The sequence below is a fragment of the Cuculus canorus genome, chromosome 10, assembly GCF_017976375.1.
Source record: "Cuculus canorus isolate bCucCan1 chromosome 10, bCucCan1.pri, whole genome shotgun sequence".
NCBI lineage: Eukaryota > Metazoa > Chordata > Aves > Cuculiformes > Cuculidae > Cuculus > Cuculus canorus.
Genome location: NC_071410.1, coordinates 8,588,539 through 8,612,621, shown reverse-complemented (window position 1 = coordinate 8,612,621; position 24,083 = coordinate 8,588,539). Strand labels below are relative to the sequence as shown.

Below are 24,083 nucleotides of genomic sequence, written 5' to 3'. Positions count from 1 at the left end.
ATAAACAAAGAAAGGAAAAAAAAAAAAAAAAAAAGAGGCAGCTTGTCAGTCCAGCCCACTTTAGAAGGTGTTGAACACAGTGCAGTCACCCCAGTTTGGTAATACAGGTATCTATTTTATTAAAAAAAGTTACAAACAGGTGGACTGTAGGGTTGTCTTACAAAATGACAGGAATGAATTCTACTGGAAAAAACTTTGTACAAAGCCTTACAGGTAACTGTTCCGTTTTTGCACTTGTTGTTCCAGATTTCCCCTATCACTGATACAGTACATTAGATATATGGTGTTAGGTTACATTTTCATTTGTAGAGCCCTACTGCAGTAATTTGAACAACTCCTAAACAGATGCCATAGTAAAGACAATACATATTGCATTTGTTATCGGCCTCTTACTCTAATAAGCAACTTCACATGCAATCTACCGAGGAAGCCTAAAATACCTTGTGGTCCCTTTTCCCCCCAAAGTGTGCTGAAGAAACCATCTCTTGTTTTCCCAGTCCTGTCACTCTAACCTAGGTTAAGTTTTTTAAGATTATTTTTGTTCTTTTTTTGTTTTCTGTTTTGTGCTGAAGTCAATGAAAATGAACACTGGTTTGATAACTACCCATAGGAACGAACCACCGATTGATATTAACCAACTCTTTCCCCCTTAAACAAAGAAAAACTAAGATCTTTATCCATTACTTTTATTTCCTATTACTTCCTTACAACTGACAAAAAAGATCAACAACCACCACTTCAAAACAAAATCTACTTTGAACACAAGGTTTGGTTTAATTCTGATATTAAAGTGCCAACCTATACATTAGCCTCAGCCTGTTTTTAAAGTTTGTACAAACAGGGGAAAAAAAACATTTCAAGTAACCCCCAGCAAAAAGTCAGGTCTTTCAATACCCAAGCAGAAAAACTGGTATCCTCTTCTTTGCAGGATTCAAATTCCACACGGAATGTAGACTCAGAATCTTTAGGTCTGCTAATACTGTAAAGTCAGCCTGCAGTGCTACTACCAATAAAACACATTAATGTTGAGATACGGTACCGATCTTTTATTGTTTTAAATGCCATCATCCACAATACAATGTGTCAGTTTTAAACCGCTTAACCTCATGTACCCATCGCTGCTTTTACTGGAGCTTTTCTCAAAGTCATTTAGCTATGACAGAGAAAAAAAAAAAGTACATTTCTAGAAGCATGTTCAAATGACTAAAGCTGGGCTCCTAAAAACCTAGAACTTTGGTGCAGTAGGTGAGCTGCAGTTGTTAAACTTCTGCAAAAAATTTTACACATTTTAAACCACTGCTAGTAAAAGCTCTCATGTATGCAACAGGTTAATCAGACTGAACAAAACGATTTTATCTGCTCTTTGTACATTTCCATTCCGCTCTTTATACCTGTGTTACTGTTAATATTTTCAAGTATTGAGAGAAAACGTTGATCAGGTAAACAATAAAGGAAGGCAATGGCTGTTTAAAGCACACCTGCAGTTTGTATCACTGAAACCTGGTGCTTTTCCCCTCATTACACCATCTTGTCTCTAGTATTAAACTTGTTTACTGGGGAAATAAAAAAACAACAAAAAAGCAATTTGTGACAGTGCAAGAAAAACATTAACAAATATTGCTTTAAAATATTATTCAGAAAGACAAATATTAGGAACTATAAAATGTAAAGTGATCTTATTTGCATTAGATTTACACATGTGCAGAGGTCTACTAGGTGTCTCTCAATGCGCCACGCAAAGCTGAGCTGACTGACCAAGCATGCAGCTCGCTTTGAAGGATGCATTATCCCTTTTCAAAGGCATAGAGAAGCTATTTGTAAACACGCAAGTTCAAAAACTCAGCAGAAGGAAAGGGTGCTGCCTTTTTTCAATGCTGCAATCATCATTTTTTTATTAAAGGAGTTTAAGAAATCCACAACTGCAAGAAAAACTTCAGCTGGAGACTTAACCTCCCATTCCAAGTAATCCCTGTTGTCAAGCCGGACCAGTTACAAACAATATCCCAGCTGCATTTGCCAAGAAAAGGGATCCCACATCCAGACAACAGAGGTGCCTTCAGTATCTTTCCCTGACACTGTCACACATCAACAAACACTCCCAAAGAACGACCAGCTACATTGTTGGAGAAAACTTTGCAAATAGAAATAAGCACTGATGCGAGGTAATATACAGAAGTAACCATTTGTTTAAGGCTCAATTGATTCTCCATTAAAACTCTCTTCTTTTTAAAAGGCATTGAGTAGTAATACTGAGTTTAAGTATTTAATAAATACAAGTTCAGAAATTGATTAAAGAAATCAATTAAAATAGTAAAAATGAACTCTTGCATATTAGCCATTATATGAACCTAGAAAGCTAGAAAAGGACTGACAGAGAAAGAACAGATTTTTAAACTTATGGTAAACGTGCTAAGCATTCCGATTAAGGTGTGTGGATCCTGGAGGCCACCAACCTTACGCACTTAGATGTATGGCGATGTGCTGTAATAGAGACAGGTTTACCAAGGCTCAGCTCTGCAACCTGGGCTGAAAGTTCTCCAAAGCAGCATCTGTGCAAGTTTCCTCTGAGATTTATCTGCAATTGAAACAGATTAACTAATGAAAGCCACATTCCACACACATTCCAAGGGAACTCAGCTTCTCCCACACTGGGAAACAGCTAGTTTTCAATACTGAGCTCCACAAAACATTGCTTTACACAGTGGCACTCTTGAAGTTCTCCTCCTCCAAGTTTGGTAATATGAGAGGGAAACAGGTAACAGATTACTGCTATGAACTTGGTAACAGCTGCCCCTGCGGGGTACTAAATTACTTCCAAGAATCAGAAACAGCTTGGATATCTAAGTTTTCCTGAACAAGAGATACATACACTAGGCTTTGCATTGGTGGAGAGGAGGCACTACATCACCCAGTAACTTACAAATTTAAGTAGTGTTACCAATGGGACCAATACATCTTGGTAATTCTGATAACTTGCTTGCACTTCATAAGTTTAGCTGAAGAGATATCCCAAAAAGCCTCAGTCAAAGCTCAAAGTCTGTAGAAACCCGTCCTTCGCATGCACATGCATGGACTTCCATGAAGCCTGATGCTTGGTTTCTCAAGGATTTTGATGAGCCTTCTCAATTCTTGAAGACATTTCTTCATAGGAGTCAGGATGCTGTGTTTCCTACAGTATTGTTTCTTTTCAGCAGCTGATTTGCTCTCAAGTAACAGTTTGGCATGACAGTGTACTCTGACATAGTCAGGGTTGCCCTTCTTGCCTAACAGCTGGTCACCCCCAATATTCAGGAGCAGCACTCCTGTACTGAAAGGAGCAAACAGCCAAGTTGTGCTTGCTTGTTCGCTTGTTTGTTTTCCAACCAACAGCAACTTTCATCCAGTCTGCTTAGCATGTGTCCCTGCAAACTGTAGCTGGTCTACCAGTTTTAGATGGGGAGGGTCCCTGTACTGCACAAACAGCAAACAAACACATAGCTTTTAATGGGAATGGATTAGACCTACTTAATATGCGTTTTATCTTTGCTTAGAGTACATGAAAGGCAAACCATTTACAGTGCAGTTCCTCATCCTGCAAGAGTCAGACACACCCAAACCTTCACTTATATCCAGCACCCAGTGCTGTGGCCAGCAAAGAATTGCTGGTGATAGTAAGGACAGAAAAAAAGTAACAGTATTTTCCTCCATACACTCTTTCTGCATCTCTGTATTTGCAAGTTAGAGACCTCCCAATTCAGATTTATCATCTTTTTATGTACCTTGTGCTTAGTTAGTATATTTAGCACCATTAGCTACCAATCAGTACCTTATTTGGCTTCACTTGCCCATGAAATTTCTATAGCACTCTGTTCTCTTCTGGAAGCAGGCAGGAGAGAGGAGAATGTTAGACAACCTAGTAAGATAAATTTGGCTGTGTTGCATAGTCACACAGAGCAGAAGACAGTAAACTTTCAGGTTTTATCCCCAGAGCAGAGTAGTCTTCCTTCAGCACTTGCTAGTATCAGTTACTCATTAATGCAGGGGATGGAAATCACTGATCAGTCTTTCACCCCAATATTAAGATGTTCCAAATCTGATAATTACCTCTACAAAAAAACCTTTAATGCACCAGCACCATAACAGGTGCCACATTCTAAAGATTTAAAGTATGAGACACTGTCATACAGAAAATTCAAGAGAAATACTAGCACAAGGAACAGAGCAGCTACTGGAAATCTCGGATCTCTAAATGCAATAATGAAATCTGAGAAGTCCACTGCCAAGTCAGGAAAGGGAGGGATGAGAGCAGGATGCAAGAACACATTTTTAAAAGGAACTATGGGTTATCCTGATTATGTATTATGTTCTATCCTTCATTTCACCCACAGGAGCTGACTGCAACAGTAATTCAAGCTAGCACTACTCAAAAATGTCGTGAAAGACCCTATACATCATACTTGACAGACAGGTTGAAGTATCAGTACCAAAAAGAGGCAAGTGGTATCTGGCAGTTAAAACTGACTGGAACGGCCTTAGATAAAACCAGGTCCAGCATATACTCCACTCCCCGACCCTCCCACTGGCTTCTCCATCAGAACTGTAGAGACACAAATTGTTCCTACATACTTCATTCTGAACCAGCTGATCTGGAACAAGACTCTTTGTGGACACAGATGAGTCACAGAAGTCACAGGTGGAGCTGTAGTTTAAGCCCACTTCCTAAACACAGATTTTTCAGACAGCTGATTCCACTTCCTCAGTTTCACTTTACCTAGGTGGGGTCACTGCTAAAGCAGGTGTTTCAGAAGCAGCAACTGTTCCCTGGATCACAGATAAGCAGAATTACCAAGCTGATTACAGCTATCACAAGACACCATCAGCAGTTCTCCTATACTAAAGCACATCAGACAAATTTTCAGGCAGCAAAGGCTTATCACAAAGTTAATGAGCTCCTACACCTACACAAAAAATAAGGACAGAGTGGAAGCCAGGAAGAAGAAAATACCCAAAACATGTCAGGCTAAAATGAAAGATATGGAGCACGGAGCCTGTGAAGAGCCAGGATGAGCAAAGAGGTTTCCAGACATGGTAAGATCTGGACTGAATAGAAAGCTGCTTAGGAAGGAAGGACTTGCTTTTTTGGCACAGGTGACTAGACTACCTTGGGTGGAAGCAGTATCTCATAGAAGCAAGAGAAGTATTTTGCAGCTAGAGGCTTGATGTGACACTGAGCTTGGCAGAATGAAGAAGAGGAAATCTGTGTTACAAAAGCTTAAGATCCTCCACCTCAAGAGATCGCTATGACATAAGAATAAAGATGTTTCTTCCAAAGCAAGAGCATGCTTAGGAAATGCATCAAATCTAGGTTTAAGTTATGATTCAAAGGAATAATATAAGGCCCTGCCCCTCACCTCAGTTTCACCTTTAAGATTACACTACATATTTAATCCTAAATCCAGAAGCAGCCAGGTTACAAAGAAGCTTCTCTTAGAAATAAACAAATTTAGAAGCATAAATTTGAATCATAAGGCCCTGACTTTGTCAGACTTGAAGACAGCAACCTGCACAAGATGAACCAGCAGTAACCCAGGGGACTGCCATAACCTTTGGCACAATACTCCACACCCGCACACCCTTATTTGTGAGGCTGCCTTAGAAATAACTGAAATATTGCATTACTATATGTGATTCAAGAGATTATCCCTGCAGCACTCCATTAAAAAAGCAGTAATTCCTTTGATTTACTCCTTCCTATAACCCTATACGTCTCTGTATGTGCTGGGGATTAATGTACCAAAAGACTCCGTTTGTATTTTTCTCTGTTCCAATACAAGCAGTTTGCTCACCTTTCAGCAAGCAAATCTTGAACTTACACACACCTCTCACACGGTGACAGCAGGCTTTCCTTATTTCACAGAACTGAAGATAAAAACATCGTGTATTATCTTTAGTATGACAGTGCTAGGGTCACAGGTATCTGAAATTTTACATTCACAAAGCGCTTGATAACAATCTCAAAGACAAGCTTTGAGACTTCACTCTCTGACCTTGCACTCAAGATTAAAGAGGATACATAGTCCAAAGCTTCCAGTAATAACCTATTTTCCCTCTTGTCACTCAGGCACAGAAAGCTCCTTTGATTCAAGCAAGAGTTACTAACACAACAGTTAGAACCTAAGCCTCAATCAGTGCAGCTGTCAAGAGGAGCAGTTCTTTCCCCTGAATTTCCATGTCCTCTCTCTTCCCCGTCCCCCCCCCTCAGAGACCACTTTGAGTTGTTTGCCAAGACAGGTCCAACAGACAACTGAAGGTCTGGCAGAGCACCTGGCTGCATGCAGAGCGTAGCAGTGACGCAGAAGAGCCCTTTTCAGTAACATAGGTTCAAGCCAATGGTGAAACAAGAGCCGCAATGGCTATGGAGAAAAACAAGAGCAGGGGGAGTCCAGAACCATCTCACACAGGAACGGCAGCACTGCCGCATGCAGGGGAAAAACAGATCCACTTACACAATCATTTGGACAAGGCAGCGAAAAAGACCACTATGCATGTGAAAGGCCAAGAGCCACTACCCTTGCAGAAAAAGAAACAAAGCAATACCCAAGACAGGGGAAGCTTCACAGAGGCCCCTCTGAACACTGCACTCTTGCCACACCTCTTATGAGCCACTGGGAAAGGACAGAGTGCATTGGGAAGCCATTTTACTGTGTGTTCTCCGCTCTGGAGATTTAGAAGAGCTTTTTGCCCACTTCCTTGACCAATGCATGTGGACATTGAGCCACTCCTCACAGCTCAGGGTGGTTCATTTTAAACTTATTCCTCTGAGAAGACAGAAATGTACTTGAAGTATATCCAGTTTCTGTACCACAGAATTCTTTTTTTTTTTTTTTTTTAAACAAGCTCAAAGTCTTCTCAGCAAAACTACTGGGAAACTTTGTGACGATAATCCTGCTGAACACCAAGATAATACCCATGACTTAAAAATAATAAAGATACCAGCTACAACCAATGAAGAAACCCACTGCAACATCAAAAAAACATCATTAAGGGTAATGTAATGTCGAATACAGCATTGACAGTCAAAACAAATGCAGATGAGATCATACACTTTGTCTCACTGTAAAATTACTGCAATGTTCCCTGACTAACCCTACTGAAGTAACACAGGAAGTCCATTTGACTCAAGTAATTATGTGCAACTGAACACACCAGGTTCCATCTCTTTTGGAGGAAGGCCACCTCCAGGTAAGACTCCTTAATTTCAGATTCCCTGTCACACTTTATCAGCTTACTTAAGTGGCATGCTTATGCACCTCAATTAGTTACAACTGCTGCACCAACCTGCTCTGTATGGCCATGATTGAGGTTTTTCTTTATTTCTCTCACTGGACGGTGCAAGTTGTACAACACTGATCTTGTTTTTCAGGCAGGGAGGCATAGTTCATTTGCCTGACGATCTCCGCGAACAGTTCATCCACCATTGTTTTGCTCTTGGCTGATGTCTCCATGAACGGACAGCCCCACTCCTGAGCCAGGGCTCTGCCTTCTGCAGATAAGACCTCCCTCTCCGACTCCAGATCCACTTTATTCCCCACTAGGATCAGAGGAACTTTCTCGTATCTCTTCACCCGGACAATCTGGTCCCTCATTGGCTTGATGTCCTGATCAAACAATCCAGCTGGTTAGTACATTTAAGTAATCACATACATTTAAGTAATCACATGAAATTGATATATAACCACTACAGAAGCATGTTTTAATTAGCCTCACATGCAACTGAACATTCGAAAATACATCAGAGGTCTTCTTAAATACATGCAGATCTAGAACTTGAGGGAAGCTCACTATAAATCTTTAATAAAAGAGAGGTTTTTTCAATTGCATATAAATGCGTACACATTTTATAAAGCGTAGGCATGTGTATAACAAACAGAGCAAGGAAGATACAGTAGAGCTACTTTGAAAGTTGATTTCAGTTTTCTGAAAAAAAAGACCTCAAGTCTCACGACCTGTAATATTAGCAGCAGCGTGTGGGTGCCATTACATAATCATTTAGGAAGCTTGTGTTTACAGCTGAAGAAAGCCAATAACTTAAATAGTCCTCTCAATTCTGGAATGCTTAAAATAATTCACTGCGAACACATTTAATCACATGTAAGTAACCAAATTAGATGCTGTAAAGAGATTTTATTACCTAGAGATGCATTTATTCAAGTCTGAACTGACATCAAGAGTTTACACTTAAAGTCTGAGTCAGCCCCCTCATCATTTTATATTATCACTGCTACTGAGTTCTACAAATTCTTGCATAGTTTCAAGACAAAGCAATTTAAGCATTTGAAGTCACCACTGTGTAAAAGAACTGCAGAGCGCGATTTGCACCTACAAGCTTCAGAGCACTACAGACAGACAAGAATAATTAAACATTCACGGGGGGATCAATAACTGCGTGTCCAATCCAATAATCGGGACTTGCTGGTCCCCTCAAAAAGTGAAAATGAGGAGAGAAGCATCCCAATCTCATTGCTGTTGTTTTCCAATGAAATTATGCCTTCAGCTTGTACTCTCAAGGCCTCTGCTAAGATAAAATTTAGCCTTCAGCAGAAGCAAACATGCTGCTTCAGTGGGGGTGCGCAAGGTTTGGCCAAGCTGGAATACACCCAACTCAGCAACTGAAGCCAGCGCAGTAGTTGCAAATCCCTGTGCTGTGTGCAGTGCTGCTAAATCCACTTATTCCCCATAAATAAAGCCTCATGTCCGGAGGCAGCTTAGACACCAGTTAGTGGCTGAAATATTTCCATTTTTTGGAGAGTTGAAATGGTAGTAAAGAAATCCAGACCCAAAAATTATCACATATGACCTGCTTCTCCTCTCGAGACACCACTCACCCTGTGAAAGCATCAAGCTCATGTTGGACAGGGATATATTTTAGAGGGCGGGAACAGAAAATAGCAGTGTACTTAACAAGTCACAGGACAATAAGACTCTCCTCAAGACCAATGAGCCTTTTAAGAAGGAGGGGGGGGAAAAAATAGGAAGTCTCAGTTTTAATATCAAGTGACTTCTTAACAAAAGGGAATACCCAAAAGATTTCTGTTGGGGAAGTGGGAGCGGGTCATTGTTCTCCAGCGCTGACTTAACAACGGTGGCACCCTGATAAGCACCTGCAAAACAAGCAGTTTCCCATCGGGAAGCAGGGCTGCTCTCGATGCACTTTCCAAGCGGGTAATTCTCACTTTTGCCCCTCAGCAGAGACACACATTGAGAGGCGCAGAGACACCCACAGGCACGCACCCACACACCCAGAGAGCTGACCCCGACCTCCCCCTGCGGCGGGGGGGCTGCGGGACAGGGCCCGGCGGCCCGGGCGAGCTCACCTGGAAGCTCTGCTGGTTGACCAGGCTGTAGACCAGGATGAAGCCCTGCCCGTTTTTGATGTAGAGGTCGCGCATGGAGGCGAACTGCTCGGTGCCCGCCGTGTCCAGGATCTCCAGCACCGAGGGGGACGAGTCCACCTCGATCTCCTTGCGGTAGAAGTCCTCGATGGTGGGGTCGTACTTCTCGATGAAGGTCCCGGTGACGAACTGCACGGTGAGGGCGGATTTCCCCACGCCGCCGCTGCCCAGCACCACCACTTTGTACTCCCGCATCGGGCCCCGCCGCCGCCCGGGCCTAGGGCAGGCGGCAGCGCGGCCCTCGCATAGCCCCGAGCGCCCGGGGAGAACTGGCGCCGGCCTGAGGGACAGAGAGAGCCGTTAGGGCCCGGCCCCCGCCCCGGCCCCGCCGCCCGCAGCCGCCCCGCTCCTCACCGCCGCGGTCACTCCATTCCGCCGCGGGAACCGCCCGACAGCACCCGCCCCCGCCCGGAAGGGTTTCGCTGGGGCACCGGCGGACGCGCCCCTTCCCCGCTTCCCTTCCGGCAGCGCGGGCTGGTCACACCCCACCACAGGCTGCGCCGACGGACGGTTTATGCAGTGACACCCGCCGCGGGGAGGGGTTTGCGTGTGACACCCAGGCGGTTCCATTCGCCTCCTGAGGGGGGGAAGAGTTTGCGTGTGACACCCAGGCAGCCCCTATTCGCTTTCTGTGACTGGGGACGAGTTTCCGTGTGACACTCGAGCAGCCCCATTCTCCTCCTGTAGTGGGAGGAGAAGGGTTTGGGTGATGCAAGAAGTTGTTGCTATTACAGAAAAGTGGAGTATTTTTTATTTAAGCTAAAGCAGAGTTAAGTTTCGACTAAACAGTTGCATTTTTTTTGAATGTCAGACACGATGCCCCCCTCTCAGCATACTTTTAATAGCACTTTTCTTTTTTTCAAACAGTGTTTTTCCAGGCACTGTTCCTTCTTTGGAAAGGATAACACCTTGTGGTCAGTGTGATCTGTGCTGAAGAGGTGTGTCTACTTCTGCAGTCACTGCTTGCAGTCTCTCCCTGTCTCAAATGCAAGGTCAGAGCTGGCTCCAAAGCTCCAAATTAGCAAGAGATTTGACTGTTGCAAAGTTTCATAATAACATTATGATTAGACCTTGGACACTAATAGAATACATAAAAGATTTCTGGGAAAATTTACCCATATATACTATCCATTATCCATACAGAAATATATTCTGTACCCAGTCCGGCTGCACGCGATTGATGGAGATCACTCTCTCGTGTTGCCCAGGCCTGACAAATGGTGCTGTGATGCCATGAAAAGCCAAACTCAATAATCAATGCCAATTTGATCATTAAGCAGGTATCCTTTATTATGCAGCACCGAGGATGATTCCGCCTAGGGCATGCAGCTATTGAGGCTGGTTACATGACTTTTATACTGGTTAAACATCCATATGCATATAGATTATGGGAAACACACATTCATTATTTTTCCTGGAATAGGTGTGTCTATTATAACCAGTTCCTGGGCTCCTCTTCAAGGTCGCATCTGGTCCTAGTCGCTGATCTAGATTAATTATAGAATCAGAGAATCATTAAGTTGGATAAGACCTTTGAGATCACCAATTCCAACTATACCTGTCCAATACTAAATCATGTCTCCAAGCATCTCATCTACCTGCCTTTAAAACACCTCCTGGGATGGTGACTCAACCACCTCCCTGGGCAGCTGCTCCAGTGCTTGAGAACCCTTTCAGTGAAGAAATATTTCCTAATGCCCAATCTAAACTTCCTCTGACACAGCTTAAGGCTATTCCCTCTTGTCCTATCCCCTATCACATGGGAAAAGAGACCAACACCCACCTCTCTACAATCTCCTTTTAAGTCTCTCCTCAGCCTCCTCTTCTCCAGGCTGAACAACCCCAGTTCCCTCAGCCGCTCCTCATAAGACTTTTTCTCCAGCCCCTTCACCAGCTTTGTTGCTCTTCTCTGGACACACTCCGGGACTTCAATTAAACACAGTCACATTCTTTTCACATTCTTTCTAACTGCAGCCTTGCTAGAAGTCCTTACTTAAGCATAAGTATCTAGGCACGGGATGGCTAAAAGTTATTATTCAAGCTAATCCTACATTTTACTTCTGAAATCACAGAAATCTATGCATAATATTCAAATGTATAATAGGCTAGCAATTTATAACAAAACATTTCTTCCTTCACTTACTTTCTAGAACTCCAAAATGAGTCTTAGAGAGTTTATTTCCTGGTGTTTTTGGTATGAGTTCCTGGCACCCAGGCAGCCCGGGGAGAGATCGGTCTCACAGCAGGAAATGGTCTCGATCGGTCACAGGGCTAAAAGGGCTGTCTGGCACTCCTGGACCTGGAATGAGGAGGCACAAGGGCAGAGGGGCACATGTGGCCACATGGTTTGGCTCAGGTGATACAAGAAGTCATTACTATTACAAAAAGTGGAATATTTTTATTTAAGCTAAAGTAAAGTTCATCCATGGAACTGTATTTTCTGGAAGTTAGACAGAATGTCCCTCTAATAGTGTGCTTTTTATAGCATTTTTTTTTCAAATAGTGTTTTTCCAGACACTGTTATGTCTTCTGTTAAGTATGATCCGTGCTGAACAGATGGGTCTTTTTCTATGATCACCTGTTTGCAATCTTTTCCTATCTCTAATGCAAGGTCAGGCAGAGAGCTGGCTCCAAAGCTCCAAATTAGCAAGAGATTTGACTGTTGTAAAGTTCATAATAACATTAAAATTAGTCCTTGGAAAGTAATAGAATATGCATAAGATTTCTGGGAAAATTTATACATATGCATGTGAGTGGGAAAAGTATTCTGTAACCAATCTTGTGTTGCTGCACATGATTGATGGAGATCACTCCCCAAGATAAGAGGGATATGGAACTGCTGGAACGGGTCCAGGGGAGGGTGTGGAGATATGCGAGGGCTTGAGCAGCTCTGCTGTGAGGACAGGCTGAGAGAGCTGGGGTTGTTCAGCCTGGAGAAGAGAAGGTTCTGTGGAGACATTAGAGCAGCTGCCAGTGCCTGAAGGGGCTGCAGGAAAGCTGGAGAGGGGCTGTTTATAGGGACATTGAGTGACAGGGCGAGGGGGAATGGCTTTAAATTGGAAGGAGGAAGATTTATATTAGACATGAGGAAGAAATTCTTCACAGCGTGGGTGGTGAGGCCCTGGCACAAGTTGCTCAGGGAAGCTGTGGCTGCCCCATCCCTGGAGGTGTTCAAGGCCGGGTTGAATGGAGCCTTGGAGCAGCCTGATCTGCGGGAGGTGTGGGCAAGGGGTTGGAACTGGGTGGGCTCTGGGGTCCCTTCCAACCCAAACCATCCTATGATGCCATGGCATCACAGAACACATTGTCTCCACTCTCAGACCGTGCCCGACACCGTCCCAACGGCAGCAAAAGACGCCAGATCCATTACGCACATCCACTGGGGTTTCGCTTTTCCCTGCTGCTCTCTTTCCCTCGCATCTCTCTGCACTAGAAGCCTCCCAAACCCGGCCCCAACCCCTCCCGAGCAGTAAAGGCGGTGTTGGTGCCGGGGACGCCGGGGTTCCACCGCCCTGGGCCGACGGCAGGGGTCACCAAGGCACCGCGCAGGCCCCGGAGCGGCCCCGGCGCTGCCCCCGGCAGTGATTTCCCCCCATTGTTAAGATGAAGTGACTGAAAAGAATAAACAGCTGTTTTCTTTCTCAAATGAAATCCACCCCCCGTCGCTTTCAGCTGAAGGAGAAGGCTCTGGGGAGACCTCAGAGCGGCTTCCAGTATTTAAAGGCGGATGCAGGGAGGCTGGGAGGGGCTCCTCGGAGCGAGTACAGGGATAGGATGAGTGGTTTGAAGGGGAGGTTTAGGTGAGATGTTAACAAGAATTTCTTCACCATGAGGGTGGGGACGCACTGGCATGGGTTGCCCAGAGAGGTGATGGCTGCCCCATCCCTGGAGGTGTTCAAAGCCGAGTTGGGTGAGGCTTTGATCAACCTGACCTAGTGGGAGGTGTCCCTGCCCATGGCAGGGGGTTGGAACTGGATGGGCTTTAAGGTCCCTTCCAGCCCAAACCATTCTATGATTCTGACCTGACTGGATGGTTTGCTCGAAGCGTTTCCACCCATGGAAGCTGCCCTCTGAACAGACCAAATTTGTTTCTGGATACTTGCCTGCTTGCTTCTCATTGTCTGTAGAATTTCAGCAGACTCTTGTGAAATGCAGGATTCGTTATCCCTTTCCTCTGTGCATCACCTGTTTGATCGGTCACCCAAGGCAGACACCGCTGTCTGTCCGTGCTGCGTCCATCCTGCTTTCCAGTGGACCCCAGAGAGGTGCCTGGCCAAGGCCAGGTGCCATGCAAGGACACAGAGAAGGTACTCTGAGGTGGCTCTGCTTGTGGATGTTTTTGCAAATGGCAATAGTTTATTCACTTTCTTTCCATAAAGAGAATACGTCCATTGTGGGGGAAGCTCAGTCAGGACTTTTATCCCCTAGAATAAATCTTGCGTAAGTTACGCCAAATTTGAGTCACCCTTCTTTATTACATGTAAGTAATAACCCCTCTCCTTCCTTTACCGTTGCCTCTAAAATTGTTTTGCCAAGTTGGAGTGAGGTAGATGTGCCTGGATGGAAGATAGTCATGCGGCTGGTGAATTAGTGAAAATGTAAAAAGATGAGTATTAAAACAGGCTGCCTCCTACTTCAGCCCTATTATAAACCATGAGTAGTTGCAAAGTACCTAATACACTCAAGGTGTTCAGGATAAAGGCAAAGTGCAATTGCTTGCAGAGGAGTTACACATCTAATTTTAACCATGACACAATCAACGACAGTGACAAATGGGGGGGAGGGAGAAAAGGGGCAAGGGAGGATGAGGGTGACAATAATAAGATTACACGGTCACTTAGGTTCATTATGTGTATGTCTTTGTGGCACTGCTGGTCCATTATGTTTTCGATGGGTGGAGGAATGACTAAGGGAGAGGAAATGGAGCAAAGATCACAGCAGTGGGGAGCAGAAGGAAAAACAAATACATTTTGGTGCAACTTGACTTGTCTGATTCCTCACTGAGTGGACAGCCAGAGCGGGTGCATGTGTGATTGGAAACCTGGCTTGGCTTTGTTTCTCTCCAGGTCCTTGGTGTATAATCAGATTCAGTTTGGATTCCCAGAGATTTATTTCCCAGCTCACAACACTTTATACCTGGCCTTACATGTCTACAGTGGGGAAAAAAAAAAAGGCTGTTCTCAAAGCGCATCTGACTGTTCGTTATCCTCAAGGCAAGTCGTTCCCTTCGTTAAACAGTTTGTGCAGCTATTTCACCCATGCACCACCTATTTGAAGCCACAAAAATAGCCAGTGATGTAAAAGGTTTTGAAACTCCGGATGGGAATAGCTGCTTCTGCCATGAATGGCCAGGTTCTCAGTTCAGGGAAGTGCGGCTCACCCTGGGTCAAAGACCTGATTTAATTGCCGCTGCCATTTTCTTCCCAGCTCCTGCCAAGGAGAAAGGTACAAGGTTTGTCCCTCAGCACTGCCCGAGGAGGGTTTGTCCTCTCTCAGCAAAACAAACCTCCCAAACGAGCATCTGGGCAGGATTTGACTGCTGCCAGAGCAGCTCTGTGCTGTTGATGGATTCAGCTGCTCTATGCCGTGCCCGCAGCCAGAAACAATAAAGCAGGATCTTATTAAATTAACCTGGTAAGACACAGATCCTGCAGGGATGTTCAGGGAATGAACAGATGGCACAGGCAAGGGCCAGGAATAATTGCAATCCCTATCTCACCAGCGTGAGAGACATCCTGGCTGGTGCTGCATCCAGCAGGGAGGCAGGAGGGAGGGCAGGCGGCACCTCGCCCTGCAGAGCCAGTCCCAAGAGGTGGCAGAGGAGCATCCTCGAGCTCTGGAGGGAGTGAGTTGTCTGGACCAGCTCCTACAGACACCAGCCTGGGACTGCACCACCTCCCCAGCCACAGCGTGGATGCTGCCCAGCGCCTGCCGCTGCCTCTTCCAGGCTGTCCACACTGTCATTATCAACCAGCTCACTACCATGACTCACTGTGTCTATAAACCAGACTCTGCTCTGCCAGGAAGCCTATCATGCTGCTGAGCAAAGGCAGCTGGGGAGATACACCGCAAGGATAGCCTGGATTTCACCGAAGTTACCGTTTAGCCAGGCATATAATTTACATAAATACATGCAAAACCAGCTTAAGACCTAGTGTCGTTTCTTCTCCACCTCTTCCAGCAGTTTTGCTAATCTACTTACTGTGCCTTACGGTGTTCAGCATGTAAGCTGCAGGGACCGGCTCCTCGGGGCTTGTACAGCTGCCGGAGCACTGGGGGCTGCTCTCACATACAGTTCTTCTAAGGAAGCCTTGTCATACCAGTCGTGTAACTGTAATGACAGCTTTTGATTTCAACTCCGGCAGATTACAGAGAAATATGTCTTACATGTTGGATGTGTCATCTGACCCAGACTCCTAATTCTGGGGCTGTTTCAGGCAGCACAACCTGCAGAGATACTTTTCTCCTTCACCAGCTTTTCCTGCCAACCTGGAGGTGATGCAAAGGAAAATTCTGAGGCCCCTTCTCAGAAATGTCTCATTTCTGTCATCTGTCAGCCTTTAGCCATGACTTTAGTAGCACTGAAAGGCATGCTGGCACTTAAGAAAAGATAAAGGACATTTTACTGATTCTGAGGCAGAAGTGGGGCTGCATTGAATGATAATTGATACAACAAGGAGGTTATTTGGATTTCTGGAAGGAGAAGCATATCTCTACGGTCCCCAGGCATGGTATCATATCACAAAGTGTTTAGAAAAGCTTGGCCCAGGAGCTGGTTGCTGCTGCTGAGCATTGCTGCAGGGGAAGATGCTGTCGCTACACCCAACCATGCTCCTTGGGCAAAGCTTTTAGCTGCAATTGTAGCTTTCCTGACTCAAAGGGCTGGGGAGAGAAGCTGGCCCATCTGTCCCTAGGCTCAGCCAGCTGCAGCCCCTCACCTCCACACTAGCCCTCTCTTTCAGTAATCCTCTCTGATGCTGCATCTCCTGCTTGCAAGTTCAGCATCTCATGCCTTGGCCAGCAAGCAAGTCTCTGGGCAACGACAAGTCACCACTCTGTGCAAGGACACTGGTCATGCAGTAAGAAAGCTGGTTTCACGGGTCACTCCTCTTCCTATTTTCTCCAAACATGGAGCTGTATCCTCATTGTCCTTCATGGTCCAAGCTAATATAATGTGTAACCGCAGTGCTTGGGAAGCGTCTCCAGCTATCACTGGCTGTATCCATTTTGGGCTTGTGCTGAGCCGCAGCTCCACATCCAAAAAGTGGCCCATCCTCCAACGTGCAGGACATGATGCAAGCATGGCACACTTTCCTTGGACACCAGCTTCTGCAGGTTTCTGCAAAGTTCAGGGGACGGGGCTGTCCTCAGAGCTGACCTTGTCAAATCACCAACACATGTGAAAGCCTCTCCCTACAAATATCAATACATCCATATTTTGAAGTTTCTAGCCAGTATTATAGTAGAGTAAAACTGAAAATACAGCTTCTTAAGCCTCAAAAGCCAGAAGGCAACGGTGAACACATAAACCAAATTTGTTGCCTTAAACCCCAAGTGAAAAGAAAGGAGGAGGGAAAGTTAGTACACTGTCAAGATAAATTTTTAAGATTTGTGAAAATAAAGCAATTTTAAACTGATTTCTAACAGAAGAATTCCCATTCACTTTCAAAATTCCACGGGTTTTCCTTTTTTATTATATTCCTGCAGTATTTGCAATTCAAATGCCACTGAAATGTGCAATCTTGTGCATGAAATGCACTAGCAAAGTGAAGCAGCTAACAATTAATTAGAGTGAAAGTCTCTGCTTATTCCCTTTGCAGGGAAAGAGAGAGATAAAATGTAAAATTCAGCCCAAATGGCGTATTGAGAAAATACTTTAATATGATGTTGATCTTAATAAGCAAAACCATTTCTTTCTTCTTTTTAATAAATTACTTTTCACTCGACTATTTCCTTGTAGCAAAGTGACAAGTATTATCCTGAATCGTTAATTCCTCCGTTCAGACTCCAGGGCTGAGCTCATTAAAGTGTGCTGAATCCCCGGGCGGGAGCTGCCAGGTTGTGCTCCCGTCCAGTGCAGGATGATCTCAGATCATTACAACCGCTGCGCAGCCTCTTGTCCAGCCCTGGGCGGGCGGTGTCACCGAGACAGCTGAGCACCTTGCTTTGCCAGCAGGATCTGGGTGCCTTGGCTCAGCGCTACGGGGATGTATCTGCTGAAACACTGGTACCTCTTTCCTAGGGCAACCCGGATCATCGCTCCTGCCTGGGACAAAGTGCACTAACACAGTGAAACCGGTTCCTGGCAGCACTCATGGCATATCAGAGCTATGTATCTCAGGTGGCCGATATCAGTGTCCCCAGCTGCTGTGGGATGGCCCATCTGCATGGCATGGCCTTGCTCATCCATTAACGGCATTCGCTTCCCACCTGTTGCTTTTCTCCAGGCACAGCTGAGGATGTGTACACACAGCGATGCCACTGGAGAGCCCACGTGCCAGGAACATGTCCCCATGTGGCTCTTCATGAGGCTGGAGGCAGATCAGGGGCCGAGATGCTTCTGGTTTAACCTGAGGCTGGAAGAAAACGCTTTCCAGACAAGTGCATTGGCAGAGCTGTGAGCAACAGCCAGCCAGGCTTCTCCCCAGACTGCATTTGCAAAAAGCTGACAAAACTGTCTGCGAAGCAAGAACACGGCGAGCTCATTATGAGACACTTTATCAGCCTTCCTGGCAAGGGAAGCCGACGGTGCAAATCTGCTTGTCCTCCATGCCAGAACCTGTCAGCTCCCCGAGAAATGACTCCTGGCCACTTGGAGGCAATCCAGGCACCCGCAAAGGGCTTCACGACACCTCAGGAGCTTCAGCATGGATAATGTGTGGCATCCATCGTTGCCATCAAGGGAGCTGAACCTGCTGACTTCAGAGCGTGTCTCGTCCAGGAGCCCACCATGGGACCCAAGGAGTTAAAGTGCTTGTCTGGGGAAGGTCCTTGGAGGAGAAAAGCACTGAAACTGCTTAATTAGAGTATTCCAATCGAATTTCTCAACTTGAAACAAATAGAATTAATATTTGCCAGCCAGGATCAGAAACAGCAGGGGCCGCTGACAGCCTCGCTGGAGCTCTCCATGCCGGGGAGGACTCCAGAGGTCTCTGCTCTAATTGCCCACGGTCTTCAGCATTTTGTTCTGCAGTTTATGAACTTGCTCGAGTTCATTTGGTGGATGAAAGCCAGCGATCCAAACCCCAACTGAATCTCTGCCTTCAGCAGCGAGGGGCTGCTGAATGGTTTGTTGTTGCAAAGCAGCACTTCAGCCTTGCAAAGAATTTCCTGAATTGCGCTGTCTGGAGAGGCTCAAACCCATGGTTGGTGAAACCAAGCGTGGCTCTGATTGGGCTGGGGCTCCCTCCTGGCCTCCAAGGCAGCCAGCCACCTCGCCATCCTTGCAGAGACGGACAAACAAACAGAGCCCAACACATGCAGAGCTGTGGTCTGCTGCACATGGAGCCATGTGTATGTCAGCATCAGCAGCCCCCAGGTAAGCTCACCTCTCCTGGTGCCAGAGAGAGGGTGCTCTCGCCTTTGCCTGGTGCCACGGCAGACCCAGAGGCAGGTGCAATGTGGGAGTATGGGCTGGAGATGCTGGGGGAAAAGTACAGAGGCTCATCCCTGGGCTAGTCCTTGTCCATGGGCTGACAGCTCTCCTTGAGCTGGTCCATCTACTTCATCCTCAGGCTTTTCTTATCTCCTGGTTTTCACTTTTCTAATCTTTTCCCCAATATTTAATCCCATGCCAAGTTCGTCCCCATCCTCTTAGAATTCTGCAAGTCTCTTAATTTTGGAGGGTTTTTTCCAGCTTGACTGCCTAGTTCTGAAGCAGTTCAAATTCCTCTGTGTTTAGTCTTCATATCTTGTGCCACCACTATGTCTCTGGTCACTTAAACATGAGGTCTTTGCATATTTCACCTGCTCAACACAAATTTTTGCATGTTCCCTAGAAAGAAAATCCTCCTCCATTAGCCAGAGCTTTGCAGCGAACGAGAAGGGCTGTCACAGCAGAAGAAGAGGCAGCAGCTGAGAGTCCCCATGCTGTGCCGAGTGATGCTGATGGCTGAGCTGGGCTTTCTTTCCTGGCACTATTTAGTTGCTCTTCAATGGCTGCGCGAAAGGCTTTGGCACCCTCCGTCAGCACCGCCCCAGGGAAGGGCTGGCGCGTGGCCGGGCTGTGGCTCTGCAGGGTCCCCTGTTGCCCTCCTACTGGCAAGGCGGCCACCTCCATCCCTGGCATCACCCACCAAGTCTCAGCACAATGGGAAGGGGGGAGGAAAAAGCCACTTCCCATTGCACAAAGTAGTTGCGGTGAGAGCAGAGAAAATTGATCTCTAGCTGCGGAGCCTTCTAGCGCTTCGTGTTGCTGAAAAGAATAATCGAGGCCAGTCCTGGAGAAGACACAGATGGAAAGTAAATAAAAGCTTCCCCCATCAGGACGATTTCTGGCTGGGGCCTTCCCTGGGGAACCCAGCAGTGGGTTTGGAACAGGATATGTTAGGGCTGCTCTTGCTCCTGGGGCTGGTTCATTGGCAGCTGCCGTGAGTGCCAGATCTGTGAGGATTGCACCAATTTTTGCTTTTCTGGTTCATTCCTGTGGATCTGAAGGGAAGGGGAAGGTGAGGGGCAACTGCTGGGTCTCCCAGCCAAGCCCCCGGCCATGGGGCTGCTGCCGTCCCTCATGCCAGGCTTGCCCAGGGGACATCGCTGAAACCACAGCTTGTCTCCTGTCCTTCTTGGAAAAGTCACATCTGGTGCAAAAGCCTGGCTTTCCTCAGGCCAGGGCCCTCGCAGAGCTGTTTAGGAGAAAAGGAGCAAAGTGCTGAAGGGCCACTCAAGGGGCACAGCAGGGAGGGAACACGCTTGAGGGCTCCTCGCCCACCCACTAACACAAGACAAGGGATGAGCTTTGCCCTCCACAACTGCATGGGATGTTTGCCACGAAAACCACCAGCAGCAGCTCAAATCTGGATCTAATACTCAGTTGCCTCAACGATTACCAGATTAAAGGAAAAATCCACACCGAAAAAGGGGAGTCTGCTGCCTCCTCCTGTTCCCCGCGCTGGCCCAGCCCCAGCTTTAGTTACTTGCAGTGCAGGAGGGACACATTTTGGCAGGCAGCCCCCCAGCCCCACCTTTGCCAAGCTGTCCAACAGCGATGGGCAGAGCTGTGGCAGTGCTGGCACCCGTGAGTGGAGATACAGGATGAGGGGAGTGAAGCTGTCACCCCAGGCAAGCACGACTGGAGGGATGCTGCACTGTTGGCATCTGGTGGAAGATGCAGGTCGAGGAGAGGCAAAGGAGGAGTGAGGCATTTCAGTCTGAATCGCTCTTCTCTCCACGCTCCTGCCCACACGCTGCAGCCCCTGTGCCAGGACCGGCCGGGCTGGCTGGCGGTGGGTGTTCGTGACTCATTATCCCTCATCACCACCCGATGACACATTTACTGCCAGCAGGACGGGCTCCCCGCCAGCACAGCGGCCCCGGAGCCTTGCAGGAGGGCAGCTGGGCTCTGCCAGAGGCTGTGCTGATGCAGCCCTGGGATGCACAACCCCACGTGCCCCCTGGCTGGGTGGGTAATCGGGGCAGACCAGGACCCTCTGTCCTGGCAGCTTGTGACCCACTGCTCCGGGTGCGAGTGCAGGGCTGGTGGCGGGTGTTTGGAGCTGTGTGGGCAGCGCTTGGCAGGGCATAGGTGGGCCAGGGCTGAGCAAGGCAGGTCACAGAATCAGCCCACCCCACAGCACCCCCTCACTCACCCCAGCATCCTGGCTCGTGGCCCCGGGGACTCTGATGACAAATGTCTCTAAAACACTCTTTATTAAGTGAGAAATCTGACTCCGCTCCCCATGCTAAGCCCTAATACAGTGCAGACCTAAATACAGCACTAATGCGAAAGCTTAAAGGATTTCCCATAATTGAGCAAAGCTGGCAGAGGGGTGAGAGCCTGGCGGGGGGAATAGCAGCCCACCTCCCTCCCTGGCATGGGTCACGCTCTTGCCCAATCCTGCTGGTCCACATCTGGCCACAGCCCTCCCCCTTTGGCTGCACGATGCAGAGAATTAAAAAGTCTTCCAAAGCTTCATCCTGCTCAGCCCAGAGCCCCAAGTTGCCCTCATTACCCTCTCCAAAATCCCCTCGCTTTTTGCAATAGCACAAGTAGCATCCCCATGTGTGAATTCCTACCTCCCTGTGCCATCCGACAATCCTTCTGCTGTGGGTGCTGCTGGGCTTTGCCTGCCCCCAGACCCCGCTGTAGGGCATCTGGGGGCCGGGGGAGCAGCATCAGGCACAGCCAGCTCCCAAAGCCCCAAGGATGCTTAGAGCAGGGGAGCTGCTGAGACAGCACCTGCTCTGCCGACACCCCCTGAGGCCACGGGGCTGGGGTGGCTGCCAGCACCCCACACCCCAGCACCCCACACCCCAGCAAACTCACAGGCTTACCTTCACACTAACCCCACCCTGGCGCTGCCGCACTCCAGCTCCAAGAACAGCCATGGTTTAACGGGCAGCATCCTGCATCTCCTTACCAGAGCGTGACCACATCCTTCGGGCAGGCTCATCCCGCAGGGCGAGATGGCCAATGGCTTTGTTTCTGTGGGGGAAATCAAACAGCATTTTCCTCAGCAGCAGATTTCCAGAAGCTTGGCAAAGTACTCGTGAGCACCTTTGCTTTGCCACAGACACGTGCACCCCAAAGCGCCACTCAGCGCCCCTTGGCAACCTGGTGCGATCACCGGGAGCGGCTCGCGAGCGGGAGCCCTTGCAGGCATCCAGCTGTTACCACATTGCAGGTGTGGGGATGAAATGGAGGGCTGGGGGGTCTCGGGGTGAGCTGGACCACCAGAGGGGACACGGGCAGCTGTGATAGCGCGTGCAGGACATACAGGAGCTGCAGCAGAAACACCACCATGGAGATCAGCCGAATTACAGTGGTGGAAAGCATTAAAGCAGAAGGCGCATTGATCATAAACACAAGCTTCAAGCATGCGATGGCTGCACACGGGAAGAAGGCAGCAGCTCCCTTGGGAAGGCGCAGATAACATTTACAAGCAAATAATTTACATGCACCATGGAGCAAAGCAGAAATACCTCTGCACAACCCAGCTGCAGCTGTGAGGAGATAAACGGTGCGGCAGCATCGTACCACGGCCCGCTGCCCGGCTGCGGTGATCCTCGCTGCAGCAGCCAGCACGGGTGTCGCAGTGCCGTCGCCTCGGGGCTGAATTTACACCTTTGGATCCAGGGCAAGGGCAGCAGGAATAGTCAGGGAGAGGATGGAGCACATGGCTGCTAAATAGGCTGGCAGAGCCACCCTGGAAAAGGCAAAATGAGGAGGAAAGGGCAAAGGCATTTGCAGCAAACATCTTCCAGCTGAGCCCATCAGAGGCGGCTCGCTGCCACCTGCTCCTCCAAGCCCATCCCCACGGCCTTCATGCTGCAGCTCTTTCTGTCTCTGCACAGCTGCCCCTGCCCACAGACAACCCAGAGTCCTCCCAGGCCATTCACCAGGATCCTTTTTGGGGATGTGCTGCCGTGTCAGAGAGGCACTCGAGGCAGGGACCCCCTGGGCTGGAAAGGGCACATGGTTCATCATCTGCAGTGACAGTGGGAGCACAAGCAGGAGGAGACAGGCTGTTCCTCATGCTGCCCTGAGCCCTGACACGACCCCTGCTGGGAAGGGTTAACTGGCTGCTTGTGTTGGAGAGGCTATTTAAATCCCCAACTCACTGGGCATTAGTCAAGCTTATTTCTGTGTTCTTCTTTTTCTTATAATAAATAGATCAATGTGATCCATTTATCCGGCACTCAGTCCAGATTGAATAAAAACTGGCATTGGACCGCAGAGGCCCATCTGAATGTGGAGCAAGCCTTGAAAAACAGTGTTTTCCCCCCTCTCCTGTGCTTCCACTGAAGCTTCATTGGCCACAGAGCTAAATGGAGTTTTTTTATTAAACTTGGCTTTCCTGCACAAACGTGCCCCGGTGGGGAGGAAGACGGATAGGCTGGGTGCTGTAATATTTCCAGATGACACATGCTGTAAATACAGTATCATGCATAGTTTGCTCAGATCCTTTAATCCAATTTCATCTATAAAGCGGTTTGCAGCAGCTCCTCCTGTGACATCTGCAAACAGGCCTCAGGTAAAATCCCATGTCCCTGGCCCAAGGATGCTGTTTGGCATTCAAACACAATTAATTGGCTCCCCTTGAATTTCCGTGCTAGGGTGGGGCTCCCACCCCAATCCTCTCTGCAGGGAATGCTTCTCCCGAGTGGAGCTGGTGCCTCTAAGCGGAAAGCACTCCTTGCGGGTCCCCATCCCCTTCTGCAGAGGAAGCGAACCAGAGGGAAGTGGCAATGAAAACTCGTAACCATTGAGGCAGGATCCCATCCTTCCACAACATCCACTGCTTGGAAAAGTTTCAGTTCCCCTGGGTTTGGGGTTGGTTTTTTTTTTTTGGTTTAGAAGCAATTCAGATTTTAATTGTGTCATCAGACAAGACAGGAGTCATTTACAGAAAAAAGCCGTGACTGGCCTTGACACACAAATGGAGTCAATTAACCTGCTAGAAGTCGGGGAAACAGGCTGATGAAAAAGTAACA

At 47.6% G+C, this 24,083-nt stretch overlaps 1 protein-coding gene and 1 long non-coding RNA gene across 2 annotated transcripts; both read right to left on the bottom strand.

The window, feature by feature from the left end:
* Positions 1–208: 208 nt before the first annotated feature.
* On the bottom strand, positions 209–9,928 carry RAP2C (RAP2C, member of RAS oncogene family). Its single transcript, XM_054075416.1, has 4 exons — positions 9,786–9,928; positions 9,354–9,711; positions 7,318–7,637; positions 209–2,575 (listed from the first exon to the last, which is right to left on the bottom strand). Exons 2-3 carry the CDS (start codon positions 9,624–9,626, stop codon positions 7,359–7,361), a joined length of 552 nt encoding a protein of 183 aa, XP_053931391.1. The 5' UTR covers positions 9,627–9,711; positions 9,786–9,928; the 3' UTR covers positions 209–2,575; positions 7,318–7,358.
* Positions 9,929–16,969: 7,041 nt separating this feature from the next.
* LOC128853115 (uncharacterized) lies at positions 16,970–24,083 on the bottom strand. Its single transcript, XR_008451376.1, has 3 exons — positions 22,572–24,083; positions 21,924–22,074; positions 16,970–19,870 (listed from the first exon to the last, which is right to left on the bottom strand). It is a non-coding gene; the product is annotated as an uncharacterized LOC128853115 (long non-coding RNA).

What these genes read in the sequence shown, in the direction of transcription:
- RAP2C (XM_054075416.1), bottom strand. Translation starts at nt 9,626, where the DNA reads ATGCGGGAGTACAAAGTGGTGGTGCTGGGCAGCGGCGGCGTGGGGAAA. An exon ending in TCAACCAGCAGAGCTTCCAG is followed by an intron (nt 7,638 to 9,353) that starts GTGAGCTCGCCC and finishes TTGTTTGATCAG; the next exon opens with GACATCAAGCCAATGAGGGA.